The sequence below is a fragment of the Xenopus tropicalis genome, chromosome 2 (assembly GCF_000004195.4).
Source record: "Xenopus tropicalis strain Nigerian chromosome 2, UCB_Xtro_10.0, whole genome shotgun sequence".
NCBI classification, from domain to species: domain Eukaryota; kingdom Metazoa; phylum Chordata; class Amphibia; order Anura; family Pipidae; genus Xenopus; species Xenopus tropicalis.
The window spans coordinates 39,137,133-39,153,941 of NC_030678.2; the positions used below are offsets into that span (position 1 = coordinate 39,137,133).

Genomic DNA, 16,809 nt, shown 5'->3' on the forward strand with positions numbered 1-16,809 from the left:
TTCTGCTTTCTTCATATGGGCAACTCTACTTGTGCAGTATAGTAAGCCCTACTGGCTACATTACTACACAATACCAGTCTTCTTTTTCAGGTCTACTGTTATTGTGATAAGATCGGATAATGATATAGCATAATCATATTTAGACAGCATAATCTTTGCGGCTCTAGTAAGTGTTAGCATCAGTAGCTGTGGTGTTTGGCTGGACCACTTCCAAGCTGCTAATATTTATGAAGGGACCCATAGAGTTAATAGCCATAATGGCTTTAAGTCTCTACACTTCCTTATTTCATTACATAGTTACATAGTTACATAGTTACATAGGGTTGAAAAAAGACCATTGTCCATCAAGTTCAACCCATCCGAGTAAACCCAGCACACAACCTATACTAACCAATCTATACACTCACATACATAAACTATATATATACAACCAGTAATACTAACTGTAGATATTAGTATCACAATAGCCTTGGATATTCTGCTTGTTCAAAAACTCATCCAGGCCCCTCTTAAAGGCATTAACAGAGTCTGCCATTACCACATCACTAGGAAGGGCATTCCACAGCCTCACTGCTCTCACCGTGAAAAACCACCTACGCTGCTTCAAATGGAAGCTCTGTTCCTCTAATCTATAGGGGTGACCTCTGGTGCGCTGATTGTTTTTATGGGAAAAAAGAACATCCCCCAACTGCCTATAATCCCCTCTAATGTACTTGTACAGAGTAATCATGTCCCCTCGCAAGCGCCTCTTTTCCAGAGAAAACAACCCCAACCTCGACAGTCTAACCTCATAGCTTAAATCTTCCATCCCCTTTACCAGTTTAGTTGCACGTCTCTGCACTCTCTCCAGCTCATTAATATCCTTCTTAAGGACTGGAGCCCAAAACTGCACCGCATACTCAAGGTGAGGCCTTACCAGGGACCTATAAAGCGGCAAAAATATGTCCTCATCCCTTGAGTCAATGCCCTTTTTTATACAAGACAGCACATTATTTGCTGTAGTAGCCACAGAATGACACTGCCTGGAATTAGACAACTTATGATCTACAAAAACCCCTAGATCCTTCTCCATTAAGGATGCCCCCAACACACTACCATTCAGTAGATAGTTTTGCGTTTATATTATTCCTACCAAAGTGCATAACTTTGCACTTGTCAACATTGAACCTCATTTTCCAGTTTGCTGCCCAGTTTTCCAATTTTGTCAAATCGCTCTGCAAAGCGGCAGCATCCTGCATGGAACTTATAGTTTTGCACAATTTAGTGTCATCAGCAAAAATAGAAACAGTACTCTCTATGCCCACCTCCAGGTCATTAATAAACAAGTTAAAAGCAAAGGACCAAGGACTGACCCCTGCGGTACTCCACTAACCACACTGGCCCAATTAGAAAATGTTCCATTTACCACCACTCTTTGTACTCTATCCTTCAGCCAGTTTTCTATCCAATTACAAATATTATGTTCTAGGCCAATATTCCTCAATTTGATCATTAACCTTCTGTGAGGTACTGTATCAAACGCTTTAGCAAAATCTAAGTAGACGACATCAACTGCCATTCCAGCATCAAGGTTCCTGCTCACCTCCTCATAAAAGGCAACTAAATTAGTCTGGCAAGATCTGTTACGCATAAAACCATGCTGGCACAAACTAATAGTATTGTGAACTGCAATGTATTCAACTATCCTATCCCTTATTACCCCTTCCAGAAGCTTTCCTACTACTGATGTCAGACTAACAGGCCTATAGTTTTCAGGCTGAGAACGAGATCCCTTTTTAAATAACGGCACCACATTAGCAATCCGCCAGTCTCTCGGCACCATGCCAAACCTCAACGAATCCTGAAAAATTATGTGAAGAGGCTTGGCAATCACAGCGCTCAGCTCATTTAATACCCTGGGATGAATCCCATCCGGCCCTGGACCTTTGTTTACCTTTACATGTTCAAGTCTCTTTTGAATTTCCTCCTGAGTGACCCACGCGTCAGTAGCTAAATTACTAGCACTGGGCATATTAAAAGGGAAGCCTTCATTATCTGGCTCCTCAGATGTATAGACAGATGAAAAATAAGAGTTCAAAATTTCAGCTTTTTCCCCGTTCTCATCAACCAACGTACCTCCCCGTGATAATAAAGTTCCCACCCCTTCTTGCTTCATTTTTTTACTATTCACATAATTAAAAAATAATTTTGGATTCTTTTTACTCCTAGCTGCAATATCCCTTTCCATCTCTATTTTAGCTTGCCTGATAGCTTTTTTGCATGCTTTAGTTGCTTCCTTGTACCTGATGAAAGTTTCCGCTGTCCCAGCTAACTTGAATGCTTTAAAAGCACGTTTTTTATTACCAACCTCGACCTTAACTCTTTTATTCAGCCATAAGGGTTTTGCTTTGCGATGCCTCTCCTTGCTTACAAGGGGAATATACTGTTGTGTATACCTGCAAAGCAATGTTTTAAAGATGTTCCATTTTCCTTCTGTGTCTAACCCCATGAAAAGCCTTTCCCAGTTGACACATTGCAGAGATGCCCTTATACTGGCAAAGTCTGCACGTCTAAAATTGAGCGTTTTAGTTACTCCCTTATAGAGCTGTCTCTGCAGCATTATCTCAAAGGAGACCATGTTGTGATCACTGTTCCCCAAATGCTCACCCACACAAATGTTAGAGATAAGTTCAGTATTATTAGATATTACCAGGTCCAAAATAGACTCATTCCGAGTAGGTTCTTGAACCACCTGAAATAAAAAGTTGTCATTTAGCATATTTACAAACCTACTAGCTTTTTCTGACTTAGCCACCCCATTACTCCAGTCAATGTCCGGATAATTAAAGTCCCCCATAATAAAAACTTGACCCAATTTTGAAGCCTCTTCCATTTGCAAAAGTTTCTGGGACTCATCCCCCTCATCTATACGGGGTGGTTTATAGCATACACCAATGATCATTTTCTTTGTGACCTTCAGCCCTACTGAAATTTCTACCCAAAGAGATTCAACGTTTTCATTGGTAATGTCTTTATTACATGGCTTTAAATCTGACTTTACATAAAGACAAACCCCTCCACCCTTTTTAATCTCTCTGTCCCTCCTAAAAAGCGTATACCCATTTAAATTCACTGCCCAGTCGCATTTTTCATCCCACCAGGTCTCAGTGATACCAATTAAGTCATAATTTTCAATACATGCAATAGCCTGCAGCTCCCCTATTTTTCCCGACAAGCTACGCGCATTAGCCAGCATGCAGCGGAGATTACTACTTCTTCCTCTACAGCTTACATTAGCTAAAGGACAGTTAGAGCTAAGGTGAAAATTAGTCTGTTTCCCTTGTAACAATGGAAGCTCCTTATCTGATAAACTATATGCCCCCCTCACTCCTCCCCCACAACCCTTTACTGGTCCCACTGCCCCATCTACACTAGCTCTCCCATAAGAATCTAGCTTACCAACCCCCCCCTTGTCTAGTTTAAACACTCCTCCAGCCTCTTAACCATTCTCTCCCCAGCACAGTAGACCCCCTTCCATTGAGGTGCAATCCGTCAGGGCTGTATAGATTGTACCCCAAAGAAAAGTCAGCCCAGTGCTCTAGGAACCCAAACCCTTCCTTCCTACACCAAGACTTTAGCCACGCATTTAGCTCCCTAAGCTCCCGCTGTCTCCCTAAACTAGCACGCGGCACCGGCAAAATTTCCGAAAATATTACATTGGAAGACCTTTGCTTAATTTTAGAGCCTAGATCCCTGAACTCACTCTTTAAGGTCCCCCACCTACCGTTCATTTGTCGTTAGTACCGATATGTACCAAGACAGCCGGGTCATGCCCAGCCCCTCCCAATAATGTGTCGACCCGATCAACCACATGCCGAACCCTGGCACCAGGAAGACAGCAAACTGTCCGGTTGAAGCGATCCGCTCGACAGATTACCCTGTCCACTTTCCTAATGATCGAATCCCCTATAACCACCATCTGTTTAGGCCTAGCTCTGCTCTCCTCCCCACCACTACTAGAGAAACTGGTCTCCCGGCTGTTAGAGAGATCAGCCTCATCTAGAACCGCCAGTCCAGAGTTCACACTCCCATCTTCTTCACACAATCTGGCAAATCTGTTGGGATGCGCAAACCCTGGAGCAGCCTCCCTTTTTCTTTTCCCCACACTAGATTTTCTAACTGTCACCCAGCTTACTGCCCTATCATCCTTTCCTTGCTCCCCTCCCCCCATACTATCTGACCCCGCTAGTTCTTGTTCAGTTAGCAAGAGACTTCTTTCAAGATTGTCAATAGAACGCAGTGTTGCAACTTGTTCCTCTAGTGCTCTAACGCGAGCCTCTAAAGTGGCAACTCGCTCACATCCACAACAGAGGTATGCACTTTGGAACTGTTGTTCCACAACTGCATACATGCGGCAGGCTGTGCACTGTGTCATACCTTCAATGTTGCTGCCACTCATTCTCCCAGTTACAGAAACAGTTAAACAAAAATTTGTGAAAAAAGGCTATTAAATAAACAAAAAAAATTTTTTTTTTTTTTTTTTACCTTGTTTTAACTCCCTTAGTTTGTAACTCCTGTGATTATAACTCCACTTATAGAGCCCTCCACTTAAAGAGCAATCACTTATAGAGCACCTACCACCAGAGCAAGCTCCACTGGAGTGCCAGTGGTTCTATTTCATTAGTACAATCAGATGCCCATGTATCTAGTTTGCTATTTTGCATATTTCTATAAATGGCCCACAGTGGTTTAAAGTATAATGTACTGTTGCCCTGCAGTGGTAAAACTGGTGTATTTGCTACAAAAATACTACTGTAGTTTATATAAATGAGCTGCTGTGTAGCCATGGGGGCAGCCATTCAAGCTAGAAAAAAGGTGAAAAGGCAGAGGTTACAGATAAGCTCTGTAGAATATAATGGGATTTTATCTTTAATCTGCTAAGTAACCTGTGCCTTTTCTCCTTTGAATGGCTGCCCCCATGGCTACACAGCAGCTTTGTTTATATAAACTATAGTAGTCTTTTTGAGGCAAACACACCAGTTTTAACACTGCAGGGCAACAGTACATTATACTTTAAACCACTGTGGGCCATTTATAGAAATATGCAAAACAGCAAACTAGATACATGGGCATCTGCATAGTACTAATGAAATAAGGAAGTGTAGAGACTTAAAGCCATTATTGCAGGGCAAATTGTGTTGCCCTAGAGGGGCATTACTTCTAGTGAAGTCGACTGTAATAGCACTGTCTAGGACAGTGCTCTCCAACTTCTGTGGTACCGAGGGCCGGAATTTTTCCGACCTACGTGGTGGAGGGCCGATAATGGAAGACCACTCCCCTTTTTTAAACCGCACCCACTTGAAACCACACCCGTGTTATCACATGACCATACCCATATTAATGGTTGTAGTACAGCAAAAACCTGCCATACTCTGCCTTCCCTTCCCTGCCTGTGTGTGCCATACTCTGCCTTCCCTACCCTGCCTGTGTGTGAGATACTCTGGCTGCCCTACCCTGCCTGTGTGTGCCATACTCTGCCTTCCCTTCCCTGCCTGTGTGTGCCATACTCTGCCTTCCCTACCCTGCCTGTGTGTGAGATACTCTGGCTGCCCTACCCTGCCTGTGTGTGCCATACTCTGCCTGCCCTACCCTGCCTGTGTGTGCCATACTGCTTGCCGTATACTGTATGGCACACACAGGCAGCATACAGTGACACAATGCTGCCACTGCTCCAACAGCCTGCACAATTACTATATATTAAAAACCTTTTTAATTGCAGTACCACCTCAGTATATGTTCTTTTTGTAGTGTGCAGGGATTATTTGTGGGTTTCTACTGCTCTGAGGTGTGAACAGGGGAACAATGTGGGTGAACAATGCAAAAACTAAAAGGTGTGAACAACACAGGGGATTACATATTTAAACAATACAGAGGGTTTACAGCCTGAATCTGAGGTGTTAACCATGCAGGGGGGGCAGTTAATCACAGTAGTGGTACCATTTAAAGCTTACACAACAGTAAGCCATCAAAGCAGCCAGACAGGTGGGGGGCCAGTCCCTGCCTGTAACAAAGGTGTTTATTAATAATTAATATTAATTAAAAAGTGCCGAAGACAAATGTGCAGGAAGAAGCCGTAAAGATCCAAAGACAGCGGTGACAGAAGGAGCCGAGAAAACCCAAAGGAAGCCAAGAAGACCCGAAGACGAGCAGGACACTTAAAGGCACAGTGGGACATTTCATTAAGTATCTGGGACAGCGGGACTGTGTGCAAAAATGGGACATCTGGTGGGGTGGCCACATAATTCGCTTGGTCAAAAAAATTTGCCGCAGTGTGAGCAGCAAAATATTTTATTCCTCTTTCTCATTTTCAAATGTTGGGAGGTATGCAGCACCCTCCCCATGCCAAATTGTAATTTGGGTGGTTTGAGCTGCCTTAGGCTGATACCACAGAGGGTAATCTCTCTGCCAGAAGTCTCTTCTGGCCCACATCAGAGAGCTTGGACCTTTTCTGCAGCTGGCTTTATAATAATTATCTTGTACATTTTACTGGCTCTTTATTATGTGTTCTTACATTATTCAGTTATTTGCGAACTAATATTTGTGTATATTCACTTAGGAGAAAACCAAACGTCTGCTGAAAATGTTGGCTGCAGTCTGTATCATGACAGTGTTGTGAACTGCTCGTGGGATTTTGGCAAAAAAGCTCCCAAAGACACAATTTATTCATTGCGGCTCTAGTAAGTGTCATGTATTTATAAATAAATGTACGCACATATTTTTGGAAATGCATATATATATTTGTATTATAGCTAGATTTTATATCATGTATATTATAAAATATATTTATATATTTTAATGAGAGTCCTTGTCTTCGTAGCCAATCAAACACATGGGAGGAATGTCAAGACTATAAGACTGATTTAGCAGCAAGACAAATGCACTGCTCTTTTAAGGTTTTAAAGATTCAATATAAACAACGGGCATATTTAGTTGTGGAAGGATCAAGCAACACAACACCAATTCTGTTTTATGATCAGTGGATCAATTTGTGTGAAAACGGTAAATATGAATAATGTATGAAAAATAATTGTGAAATATTCTCTGAATTCTCTTTTATCTCAAAGTTCCTTCTTGATAGTCCATTATAGCATTTTTTTCTGTAAACATGTCAGATCGCATGGATGCTTAAGTCCTGGAGGGCACAGGGATATTAAGTTTTGTTGCTGTTGCTGGAAGTCAAGTTTTTACTAGATGAGTGATTTGGGAACAAGTGGATTTTCTTAGCACAGGAAACTGGACTGGAACTAGGGGTAGACAGAAGAGGCACCTGCCTAGGGCACAACGATGATGGGGCACTAGGCAGGTACCTCTCCTTCCCAAACCACAGTCTGCCCTACCTTGCCCCTGCGGCGTGAGGGTGCAGGGGCTAGGTGGCAGGCCGGGTTCCCTAGAGTGCCCAGTCAGCTTGGCCTGCCCCTGATGGGAAACCTTCTTTGTTTTGTCTGATAAGGACAATATTTAAAGATTAAGTCCGCAAAAAAAGCTTAGAAAAAAAAATATATCTTTATTAATAACATTAAAAAATCATACCCCATGTATGCAGCCTAATGCGTTTCATGCTAATCTAGCACTTAATTATCATGGAGCCTATGATTAAGTGCTAGATTAGCATGAAACGCATTAGGCTGTATACATGGGGTATGATTTTTTAATATTATTAATAAAGATATATATTTTTTCTAAGCCATTTTTGCAGACTTAATCTTTAAATATTATGCTTTTCCCTCTTTTGGCCACTGGAGGGCTTAGTCTGCAAAAATTTACAATTTAATTTGACTTGTTTTGATAGAAATGTTTTCTCCTAGTATGGCTAATGTTATAATTATCTGATAAGGTGCTTCACTTATTTTTTATATATCTTCCTATTGTCTTGTGGGAAATATTCAAAGATTGTTGCTGAGCTTTCCACTGCTTTTATAAAAGTGTTTATCACTGATTTCAAACTCTTCTTTGTCTTTTTTCAATAATCTTGCTTATTATTCCCTTATTCCTGCTAACATTTTCTGGCCATTCTTATGTATATGGAATACTTGCAGCAGTGATCATCAGATCGTCTCCCGTTAATAAAAATTGGATGCACTTTTAGTATAATGTAGACAGTAATTTGCAGTTGGCCTTCATTTTTTTTTACCATTTTTGTTTTTTAATTACTACACTTTTTGTTCAGTAGCTCTCCAGTTATGAGTTTCAGCAGCTATGTGGTTGCTAGGGTCCATATTACCTTAGTAACCAGGATGTGGTTTAAATGAGAAACTGGTTTATGAATAGGAAAGGATCTGAATAGAAAAATAAGTTGTAAAAAGTAACAATAACAATAACATTGTAGCCTCACAGAGCAATAGTTTTTTGGCTGCTGGGGTCCCCCATATAAAAGCTGTAAAGATTCAGAAGAAGGAGGCACATACATTGAAAACTATAAAAGATAAGTAATAAAGACCAAATGAAGAGTTGTTGAGAACTGTCCATTCTATAAAATACTAAAAGTTAACTTAAAGGTGAACCACCCCCTTAAGTGCTATTTCAAGCTCCTACACATATTTTGCTGTTTTACCAATATGCCAGTTCTTTCCTGCTTTGGTGCATTGTACACAAAGCAAGAAACACACAGACACAACAAATGCACCAACAAAACGAGCCTTGGAAGTATCTAAGGTTAATGCCACAGGGGTTGATTCATGGCCTGCAGATAAATGCAAAGGCCGATGCCAGCATAGGGGCAGATTTTTGGCCCCATATTGTCCTATAGAACCAGATGCAATTCAGTGAGAAAAACCCATCTCACTGTTTATCATATGAAAACTCTATTGAAGTCTATGGAACTGCATTAGGGGAAAGGGTTTTCTCCTCAAATTCAATCTCATCTAAATGTTTTCATATGATAAACTATAAAATAATTCTCTTTGAATCTGGCCCATTGGTGAGTGCATCGTACTCCACCCGATTCCCTCTTTTCTGCTATTACTGACCAGGCCCATGTGTAGTGGGAACTAGATTCAGATCTGCTCCAATTACATATGTTCTTGGTGTGAGATCACTGAGAAAAGTACATCAAGCAGCACAACTTGGTGCCCACCACCTCCGCAGCTCTACTCTGCTTTTTATTAAGTAGGTAAATGGCCAGTATTGGAGTTTTCCAGTGGTGAAGTTTGGGAAAGCGGAGGGACGCCTTTGGGGAAAGCCTAAGTTTTAACAAGCGATTCTTTTTCCTGGTATGGGTTTGTAAAACTTAAATAAGCACAAAAGAAAAATTCTTCTTACTATTCGTGACAATAGGATAATGATGCTGAATGTAAACCACCTTTATTCAATTGTCTTCAGAAATACTGATGCCTCCCAGAAACATACATATAAATGCAAGTACTCATGGTGTTGAAATTAAGTGGGAAAAGCCTGAAAAACAAACACATCATCCAGACCACTGTTTTAAATATGAAATCACCTTAAAGGAAGAAAAAATGCAGGTAATAAATTATATTTATTTCACTGTGATGCAGTTAATACTTCCGTGATTTTTTTTGTGGTCTAATACAAACAATACTAGTAGTATTAAATAATAATCTGTTTATGGAACAGTTATTGGACTAGGTAAAATGTGAAAGGTGAAAAGTGCAAAGGTTTCTTTTAAAAATACAGGGAGCTCTCCCTTCTTTGATTGCTATGTCAATGAGCGCACATCCCTCCACACAGATGTTGGGCTTAAATCAGAAGTCCCATATGTGGCAGCGCTCCCTTACTGAGCTGCAAGGGCTCAAAACATTGCTTTTGCCCTGCATGTATTAAAAAAAGCATAGCACTATTAGTTACGGTGCAAAGTGCAAACAACATGTGCAAACTGTGTGAGACCTGTGAGCAGGCCCCACCCCCCAAAGAACTGGGGTGCCCTAGCACATCAAAGGAACACCACTGAAGACAGTCATGGTCTAAACCCAAATTATTTCATTTAGGATAAAACCTACAATGTAGATATGAAATTACACTTTACCGTCCATGAATTCACATCAAACCAGCAATTTCAACTAAAAGTGAGAGCGAAAAGGGACTTTGGATGTTCGGACACAAAATGGAGTAAATGGAGTGAAACCTCTAAATTTGTTCCTTCTGGTAAGTAGTTGTTTCCGATAAACAGTGTTTTAGTTATGTAGAATGGAGAAGTGCACTGTCTGAGGCTTCATCAAGAGCAGAAAGAGCTTCATCTTGCTCATCATCAAGATGGAGCATAAAGGGCCTTCCCACTCCCCATCAAGCATTGCTTCAGCGCTCTTGCTTGTCACATTGAGATGGAGCAGGAGGGGCATGCCTTGGGTGCACCTTACATTTTACCTGGTACTGGTATAAGGAGCTGCCTTCTGCAGGGTGCAATTGCCTGTTAGATGAGCTCTAAGGGGAGCACTCTAGCACTTGCACCCAGGGAAATTTTTTCAATTATGTTATGTATGTCACATGAGGCAAGTGCTTTATTAAAATTATCACCTGAAAGGGGGGAGTCACAATGGGTTTAAGACTTTGTGGGTTTAGGAATCCCTTTGGTTTGCTTTAATTGCTTTGGTGACTGTTTGCATACTGTATATCAGGGTTACTAAAAAATCACCCTGCTATGCCTTCAGGCTAGCCCTGTTATTTGGGAGGCTGTAGGATAGTGGGGGAAAAACGTTGAAATTTTAGGGCTGTGAGATAGGACTCTGTGTAAAGTAAAGAGCATGTAACTGTTAGAATCACTGCAGGTACTTCCTACTGACTCTAGTGGGAAACAATATGAGTGTCTCCAAGCATGCAACAGATCAGAACTCGTTTTACCTTATTTTAGAAGGACTGTTGTTCTATTGTCGTTTTTCTGAAGCATCCCATTGACAATCCTGTTGATACTGGTAACATTAAACTTTATAAACTGCCCAAAAAAATAAAGGGACACACAATGTAACTCCAAGTCAATCACACTTCTGTGAAATCAAACTTTTCACTTAGGTAGCAACACTGATTGACAATAAATTTACATGCTGTTGTGCCAATGGCTCAGGTAGTGCAGCTCATCCAGGATGGCACATCAATGCGAGCTGTGTCTGTCACAGGTTTGCTGTGTCTGTCAGTGTAGTGTCCAGAGCATGGAGGCGCTACCAGGAGACAGGCCAGTACATCAGGAGACGTGGAGGAGGCCGTAAGAGGGCAACAACACAGCAGCAGGACCGCTACCTCTGCCTTTGTGCAAGGAGGAACAGGAGGAGCACTGCCAGAGCCCTGCAAAATGACCTCCAGCGGCCCACAAATGTTCATGTGTCTGCTCAACGGTCAGAAACAGACTCCATGAGGGTGGTATGAGGGCCCGATGTCCACAGGTGGGGGTTGTGCTTACAGCCCCAACACCATGCAGGACGTTTGGCATTTGCCAGAGAACACCAAGATTGGCAAATTCGCCACTGGTGCCCTGTGCTTGACAGATGAAAGCAGGTTCACACTGAGCACAAATGACAGACGTGACAGAGTCTGGAGACCCTGTGGAGAACATTCTGCTGCCTGCAACATCCTCCAGCATGACCGCTTTGGCAGTGGGTCAGTAATGGTGTGGGGTGGCATTTCTTTGGGGGGCCGCACAGCCCTCCATGTGCTCGCCAGAGGTAGCCTGACTGCCATTAGGTACCGAGATGAGATCCTCAGACCCCTTGTGAGACCATATGCTGGTGCGGTTGGCCCTGGGTTCCACCTAATGCAAGACAATGCTAGACCTCATGTGGCTGGAGTGTGTCAGCAGGTCCTGCAAGACAAAGGCATTGATGCTATGGACTGGCCCGCCCGTTCTCCAGACCTGAATCCTATTGAGCACATCTGGGACATCAAGTCCACCAACCACCAACACCACGTTGCACCACAGACTGTCCAGGAGTTGGTGGATGCTTTAGTCCAGGTCTGGGAGGAGATCCCTCAGGAGACCATCCGCCACCTCATCAGGAGCATGCCCAGGCATTGTAGGGAGGCCATACAGGCACGTGGAGGCCACACACACTACTGAGCCTCATTTCGACTTGTTTTAAGGACATTACATCAAAGTTGGATCAGCCAGTAGTGTTTATTTCCACTTTAATTTTGAGTGTGACTCCAAATCCAGACCTCCATGGGTTGATAAATTTGATTTCCATTGATTATTTTTGTGTTCCCTTTATTTTTTTGAGCAGTGCATGTTTTAAAATATTTACTTTTTGGAATGTGACCAATACATTTTACATTGTGCATACTTGCTATTCATCTATTCTCTGGTTCTTTTCCCGCAGCGGGCCCCCTCACACACACTCACCTGTTTATTCTTCTAGCAATAGGCACGGTCATTGCCGTAACAGCCCTAATATATGTCTGTCACAGGTAAGGCACAGTTTTTACCCTTTGTAGTACTTTTAAGTATGATACTGATCTGTAATGCATTGTTTAAGCAAAGTGGAAGAATAATAACATTAGTCAGCCTTATATTACACAACGACATACAGTATATGTAATTTTACTCTGATTAAAAAAGTGTTATATAAGGAATTACCTTATGGTGTATATACTGTAGGTACATAACCCATTATCTGTTTACAGTACATATAACTACTGTGGGATTATAATATACCATACCATTCACCCACATTATAGAGTGGTCCAGTGGTACTTATGCAGAGCCCCTTTCCTTTTATAATTTCAAAATTCATATCATTTGCTCTGTATGTGTATGTGCCCATTTCTGCATAAGGAACATTAAGGGCCTAAATATAGATGGGCAAGTGCCCAGCACAGAATGTCATTCTATCTATTCTCCTTGAAATTATTTTGTATCTAAACCATACATTTTTCCTTTAATTGAGTTAGTGTGAAGCACATCTATACGATGTATCTGTCAATTTCTCCTGAAAGTTTCCTTGCTGTTTCCCCCGCTCCAAATGGTTTTAGCCCTCTTACAAAAAATGCCATGAAATCTCTTGTATTGCCTGATATTCTAAGTAAATTAGACTTTATATCATCTAAGTTGCCCTCTTGTGGACAGTTTCAGTATTTATTAACATCTTTCCATAGACTGGACCTCCAAAACCTAACACAATATTCAATGTAAGAGCTCAACAGTGGGACCTGTTATTCAGAATGCTTGAGACCTGGAGTTTTCTGGACAAGGGGTGTTTCTGTAATGTGGATCTCCATACTTTAAGTCTACTAAAAAAAAACATTTAAACATTACATAAACCCTATAGGATGGTTTTGCCTCTAATAAGGCAAACCAGTCAAGTACAATGTACTGTTGTATTATTACAGAGAAATGCAAAATAATTAAAAAAATTGAATCATTTGATTAAAATGTGTCTGTGGGATATGGCCTTTCCATAATTTGGAGCTTTCTGGATAATGGATCCAATACCCCTTCTTATACAACCTAATATTTGTTTTGTCTTCCCTGCTATTTCACACACAAAGGTTATTGTGTAAATTTGACTTCACTATATTAGACTTAAATTAAACTTGGCCTGGGAGGCCATACATGTTTTGTACTAGGAAAATATAAATGTTTCCAACTCCAGTTTCAATTATGAGCAATATGGAGATTTATACTGAAAAACTGGAATCTTTAGTAACAGATTATTCAGCATATTAATGAGGCCACTGGCTCTGGGAAGCTGCAGAAAAGCTTTAATAACCAATTTTGCTCTAACAACACAGCTGTACACAGTTCCGAGCTTTAGCCACTGATAATATGTTAGTGTATGCTGGGAATTGTAGTCCAACAACAATTCAGAAAATTATGGTTTAGCAAATGTAATAAGATCCCTCTTAGCATTTTAGTAGTGGGTATTGCAACTATATTCACTGACTCAAGCTGGAATTAGTTTCTTAGACCAGGAAACTCAATGACTGAAATATACTTAATAATCTTGTAATTTTACTATAACACAACCATTCATTGCTGCCATCAGTGCAATAATTTCATTAAATAGTATAGCACAGTGTTGAGTAACAACTGGAGTACCTTGTTATGATTTTTTTCCTTAAGATTCCAGGTACTGAAAAAAGTATTTCCCCCAGTGCCAGCACCTGTAATAAAATTACAAAGTTTGGACCAAGACGAGCTAAAAGAGCTACAGGTATGGTTTATATTCTTTTTTCATAAAAATTCTTGGTTATAGCAACTATAATGTACAAATATTAGAAAATGTTTGGCTTAATTAAGGTATATTGTGTTGGTGCCATTGCAATAAGTTAGTTACTGCAGCTTTGGAAAATTCTGCAGTTTCAGAAAATCCCAAAATGTTACTTTACTAACACAACTATGGCCAGTAGTCCTCTATATAAACAAACCCCTTCGCTTTTCTCAGATGCAGCCTGTTAGGATTTAGATGTAGAATGTGACCTACTATTACCAGTTTTTCAAGTTTTCCCAGTTTACATGCAAGAAATATGAAAACACATAGATATTTTCTAATTAAAACAGTGGGCAAAATGCTTGTGCAGCATAAGCCCTGTTCAGTGAACTAAAATTGAATTAGGGTTATACTGTAGTAGTGTGTGTGTGTGTCAACAAAAATAGCCATGTGTGGATGTCGGCAAGCACCTGGAGACTACACAGTATCTGGTTCCACTTGCAGAGCTTACAGTATTTTTGGTCTTGTCTAAATGAGTCCACAATTATCATTTTTTACTCACCTCCTGCATGAACATAAATCATAAAACTGGTAGCATCTACTGCAGTGGAAGTTATTTTACCTTTACCCCCAATTATCTTTCCCTACTTCAATAGCAAAGTTCACTCATTTTAAAGGAGAAGGAAAGTCATTTTGGCATTTTACTGCCAACAGATTTTCCACAATAGTGCCACCTTGAACACTATATTTATTCTCCAGAAAGCTTTACCATACCTGAGTAAAGAGCCCTAGAATCTCCCTCCATTTGTTTAAGATTGCAGCTGTCATTTTAGCTTGGTCTTCCTATCTTCCTGCTGCAGCTCTAGCCATTGGTAGCCCAGATTACACATTTCTAAGGGAGGAGGGAGTGAGTTTTATGAATTCTTATGAGAGGGGGAGCAGGAGAAGGGAGAGAGGTGAGAGCTGCACAGACTCTGGCCCCGGGAATGAAGAGAGGAAGTCTGATACCAAAGAACATGTTTACAAAAAAGGATCCAAAAAATCCTGTGTTTCTTTTGATAAAGGACTCAACATTTGCACTCAAGTGCAACATTTCTGTAAGTGCTTTACAGAAGTGCTTATGGCTGTATTTACATAGACCTTTCTGCTAAAGCTTACTTAGTTTTTACCTTTCCTTCTCCTTTAACAGGAGAACCTTCCTACTTCTGCATCTGAAAAACTACCAGACAATGAAGAAGACATTAAAATCTGTGAAATCGATAATTGTTGAAGAATAGAAGATATTTGTGCAGAAGATATTTATTTTGAAAATATATATAAGTAACTGTTACTGTTCTTTATGCAGCTTCACAAAGCTCCACAATGGGACAATAACTGCGAGCTCACAGCGCATATGTGTATGTTTCAGTAGTACTTGATTCTAGTTTATACCCATTCAAATCCCATTATACGTTTTTCAAAGTGGATATATTCTCACACCCAGACCTGAGTGCAAGGCGAAGAAGCAGCTGTATGATGGGACATTCGTTGATCCTCCATTGTAGGATGCTGCCAAAACTAGGAACAACTACACAACATGAGTGCAATGCTGCCGATTTTACATTTACACCACTTCAAAGACAGGGTAAGCATAAGGGATGCAAGGGATTGCTAGTGGCAAATTACCCCATCAACATAGTTTCCATATACACATTAGCCCCCTTATGTAATAAAAGGCACTACGTTTGCCCAGGAGCAGTAAACCATAGCAACCAATAAGATGGTTGCTTTCAAACAGGTGACCAGTAAATGCTATCTGCTGAATAGTTGCTATGGGTTACTGCTCCTGTTCAACATAGGGGCAGATTTACCACAATATGAGTTTAGATCTTAATACATTAAAACTCACCCATGTTCTATTCATTCCTATGGGATTTTTAGATGTGTATTTATCAAATGGTGAATTCTAACTTTCACTCATTGATAAATATGCTTCTAAAAATTACATAGGAATGAAAAGAACATAGGTGAGTTTTAATGTATTAAGATCTGAACACATATTTTGATAAATCTGCCCCTTAGTGCCTTTTATTACATACCCCCATTAGAATCACTAAGAGCCACACATGGTCCCAAAACTGTGCCTGTCTTTATTTTCAGAGGAAATTCATGGGCTATGGGTATTAATGTCCTATGTGTTAATGTGATCTAAGAGATTACTTCTGAGTGAAAAGTGTAATAAAAAAAACTATAAGTCACTAATGTTTTATGCTTTATAATAACATTTTCCCCATGAATGTCCAGACTGCTGTTCTCTGGAAAGGGCCTAATCTAAGAGCCTCACTTCAGGATGTCCTTCTACCTTCAATGACATTATATTTCCCTTCTTCCAGAATTTCATTTTTTCTTATTCAAAATACTGTCCTAGTTCTTTATAGTTACATAGTTACATAGTTACATAAGGTTGAAAAAAGACCAGTGTCCATCAAGTTCAACCCATCCAAGTAAACCCAGCACACCTAACCCACACCTACCAATCTATACACTCACATACATAAACTATAAATACAACCACTAGTACTAACTGTAGATATTAGTATCACAATAGCCTTTGATATTCTGATTGATCAAGAACTCATCCAGGCCCCTCTTAAAGGCATTAACAGAATCTGCCATTACCACATCACTAGGAAGGGCATTC

General features: G+C 40.5%; 1 protein-coding gene across 3 annotated transcripts in view; it reads left to right on the plus strand.

The window, feature by feature from the left end:
- LOC101732217 (granulocyte-macrophage colony-stimulating factor receptor subunit alpha) overlaps nt 1-15,509 on the plus strand; it is a 52,580-nt gene extending 37,071 nt beyond the window's left edge. For all 3 annotated transcript variants that reach the window (XM_018091799.2, XM_031896699.1, XM_031896700.1), the window contains exons 5-11: nt 6,596-6,716; nt 6,857-7,038; nt 9,358-9,500; nt 9,984-10,140; nt 12,300-12,387; nt 14,042-14,132; nt 15,319-15,509. In XM_018091799.2, coding sequence (XP_017947288.1) covers nt 6,596-6,716; nt 6,857-7,038; nt 9,358-9,500; nt 9,984-10,140; nt 12,300-12,387; nt 14,042-14,132; nt 15,319-15,399 — 863 coding nt within the window. In that variant the 3' untranslated portion in view covers nt 15,400-15,509. The remainder of the gene's footprint in view (nt 1-6,595; nt 6,717-6,856; nt 7,039-9,357; nt 9,501-9,983; nt 10,141-12,299; nt 12,388-14,041; nt 14,133-15,318) is intronic.
- Nucleotides 15,510-16,809: the final 1,300 nt, after the last annotated feature.